This window comes from Pangasianodon hypophthalmus, chromosome 8, assembly GCF_027358585.1.
Source record: "Pangasianodon hypophthalmus isolate fPanHyp1 chromosome 8, fPanHyp1.pri, whole genome shotgun sequence".
Lineage (NCBI taxonomy): Eukaryota > Metazoa > Chordata > Actinopteri > Siluriformes > Pangasiidae > Pangasianodon > Pangasianodon hypophthalmus.
The window spans coordinates 30,369,646-30,372,145 of NC_069717.1; the positions used below are offsets into that span (position 1 = coordinate 30,369,646).

Below are 2,500 nucleotides of genomic sequence, written 5' to 3' on the forward strand. Positions count from 1 at the left end.
CACACACACACACTCACACTGTCATTCTTAATCAGCCATGACTTCAGTGTAAATCAATAACTGTGTGTGTGTGTGTGTGTGTGTGACCTGATGGACAGGCTCATTGAAGTTGGTGATGAGTCCTGCACGCAGAGATGATTTCTCCTCTTCTGAGATAGCACTGAAAACAGAGAGAGAGAGAGAGAGAGAGAGAGGTGAGAGGAAGACAAGTAAGAGAAATGACAACGTAGAGCAAGACATGAGAGAGTATAGTGTAGTGTAAGACAGGTGAGAGTGAGACAGGTGAGAGGGTATAGTGTAGAGTGAGACAGGTGAGAGAGTATAGTGTAGAGTGAGACAGGTGAGAGAGTGAGACAGGTGAGAGAGTATAGTGTAGAGTGAGACAGGTGAGAGAGTATAATGTAGAGTGAGACAGGTGAGAGAGTGAGACAGGTGAGAGAGTATAGTGTAGAGTATAGTGTAGAGTGAGACAGGTGAGAGGGTGAGACAGATGAGAGGGTATAGTGTAGAGTGAGACAGGTGAGAGAGTGAGACAGGTGAGAGAGTATAGTGTAGAGTGAGACAGGTGAGAGAGTGAGACAGGTGAGAGAGTATAGTGTAGAGTGAGACAGGTGAGAGAGTGAGACAGGTGAGAGAGTATAATGTAGAGTGAGACAGGTGAGAGAGTGAGACAGGTGAGAGAGTATAGTGTAGAGTGAGACAGGTGAGAGAGTGAGACAGGTGAGAGAGTATAGTGTAGAGTGAGACAGGTGAGAGGGTGAGACAGATGAGAGGGTATAGTGTAGAGTGAGACAGGTGAGAGAGTGAGACAGGTGAGAGAGTATAGTGTAGAGTGAGACAGGTGAGAGAGTGAGACAGGTGTCTTACTTCGGGGCGCCCCTCCTCCAGTAGCGGTCGATGCCGTTTTTGAAGTAGAGCACAGCGAGCCAGCGCACGTTCACATCCAACACATGGTTATTAAAGATACTCTGCGGGGGCGGAGTCACACACATTATGGGAGGGGTCACATATTGAGAGGGAGGAGTCATACACAGAGCGAAGAGTTACAATCCAGGGAGACGTGCTACTGCGCTAAACTAGCTGTAATAACCTTTAATGCAGTTACCATGGAAACGGTGTACAAACGGTCAGGGACTGTTCTAACAGGGTCTTATAGATTTTACTGGATTTTAACAGACAGCTCTGATTAGCTAGTCTACAATTAAGCCCCGCCCCCAAACAATTCTACTGGCTGATACATGGTCACTTCAGAGTTGCGTGCAACAGTGATATGAAAATTAGTTCTGGTTCCTGCTTTATTAAAATTAGTTCTGGTTCTTGTGGTTCTCCTGCTGTTTAGCCGCTGTGACGCTGTGATGCTGTTTACGATGAGGAGAAGAGAGAGAGATTTACTAAAAGTTCTTAAAAAACATTCCTGTGTGTGTATACGTATATATATATATATATATATATATATATATATATATATATATATATATATATATATATATATATATGTGTGTGTGTGTGTGTGTGTGTGTATACGTATATATATATATATATATATATATATATATATATATATATATATATATATATATGTGTGTGTGTGTGTGTGTGTGTGTATACGTATATATATATATATGTGTGTGTGTGTGTGTGTGTGTGTGTATACGTATATATATATATATATATACAGTCAGGTCCATAAATATTGGGACAGTGACACAGTTTTGGTAATTTTGCCTCTGTACACCACCACAATGGATTTGAAATGAAGCAATCAAGATGTGACTGAAGCATAAACTTTCAGCTTTAATTCAACGGCTTCAAGAAAAATACTGCATTAACCGTTTAGGAATTACAGCCATTTTTTACAGAGTCCCTCCATTTTCACAGGCTCAAAAGTAATGGGACAATTGACTGATAAGCAGTTTCATGGCCAGCTGTGGCCTGTTTCCTCATTATATCATGATAAATTAAGGAGATAAAAAGTCTGGAGGTGATTCCAAGTGTTGAATTTGCATTTGGTAGCTGTTCATGGGAACTCTCAATATGCCGTCCAAAGAGGTGTTGATGCAAGTGAAGGAGGCCATCATTAGGCTGAAAAACCAAAACAGACCTATCAGAGAGATAGCAGAAACTTTAGGAGCTGCCAAATCAACAATTTGGTACATTCTTAAAAAGAAGGAATGCACTGGCAAGCTCAGCAACACCAAAAGGCCTGGGAGACCACAGAAAACAACTAAAGTGGATGATTGCAGAATTCTTTTCTTATTGAAGAACAACACCTTCACAACATCTAGCCAAGTCAGGAACACTCTGGAGGAGGTAGGCCTATCATTGTCAAAGTCTACAATCAAGAGCCACCTTCATGAATGTAAATACAGACGGTTTACCTCAAGATGCAAACCGCTGGTAACACTCAAGAACACAAAGGCCAGATTAGATTTTGCTAAAAAACCTCTAAAAAAAGCCTGACCAGTTCTGCTGCAAGATTAACTTGTACCAGAATGATGGG

The 2,500-nt window shown here is 41.4% G+C and overlaps 1 protein-coding gene across 1 annotated transcript in view; it reads right to left on the reverse strand.

Annotated features, from left to right (window-relative positions):
* ipo11 (importin 11) overlaps positions 1-2,500 on the reverse strand; it is a 76,008-nt gene that overhangs the window by 49,539 nt on the left and 23,969 nt on the right. The window contains exons 3-4 of the mRNA XM_053236146.1: positions 868-968; positions 88-160 (exon numbers count right to left, since the gene is read on the reverse strand). Coding sequence (XP_053092121.1) covers positions 88-160; positions 868-968 — 174 coding nt within the window. The remainder of the gene's footprint in view (positions 1-87; positions 161-867; positions 969-2,500) is intronic.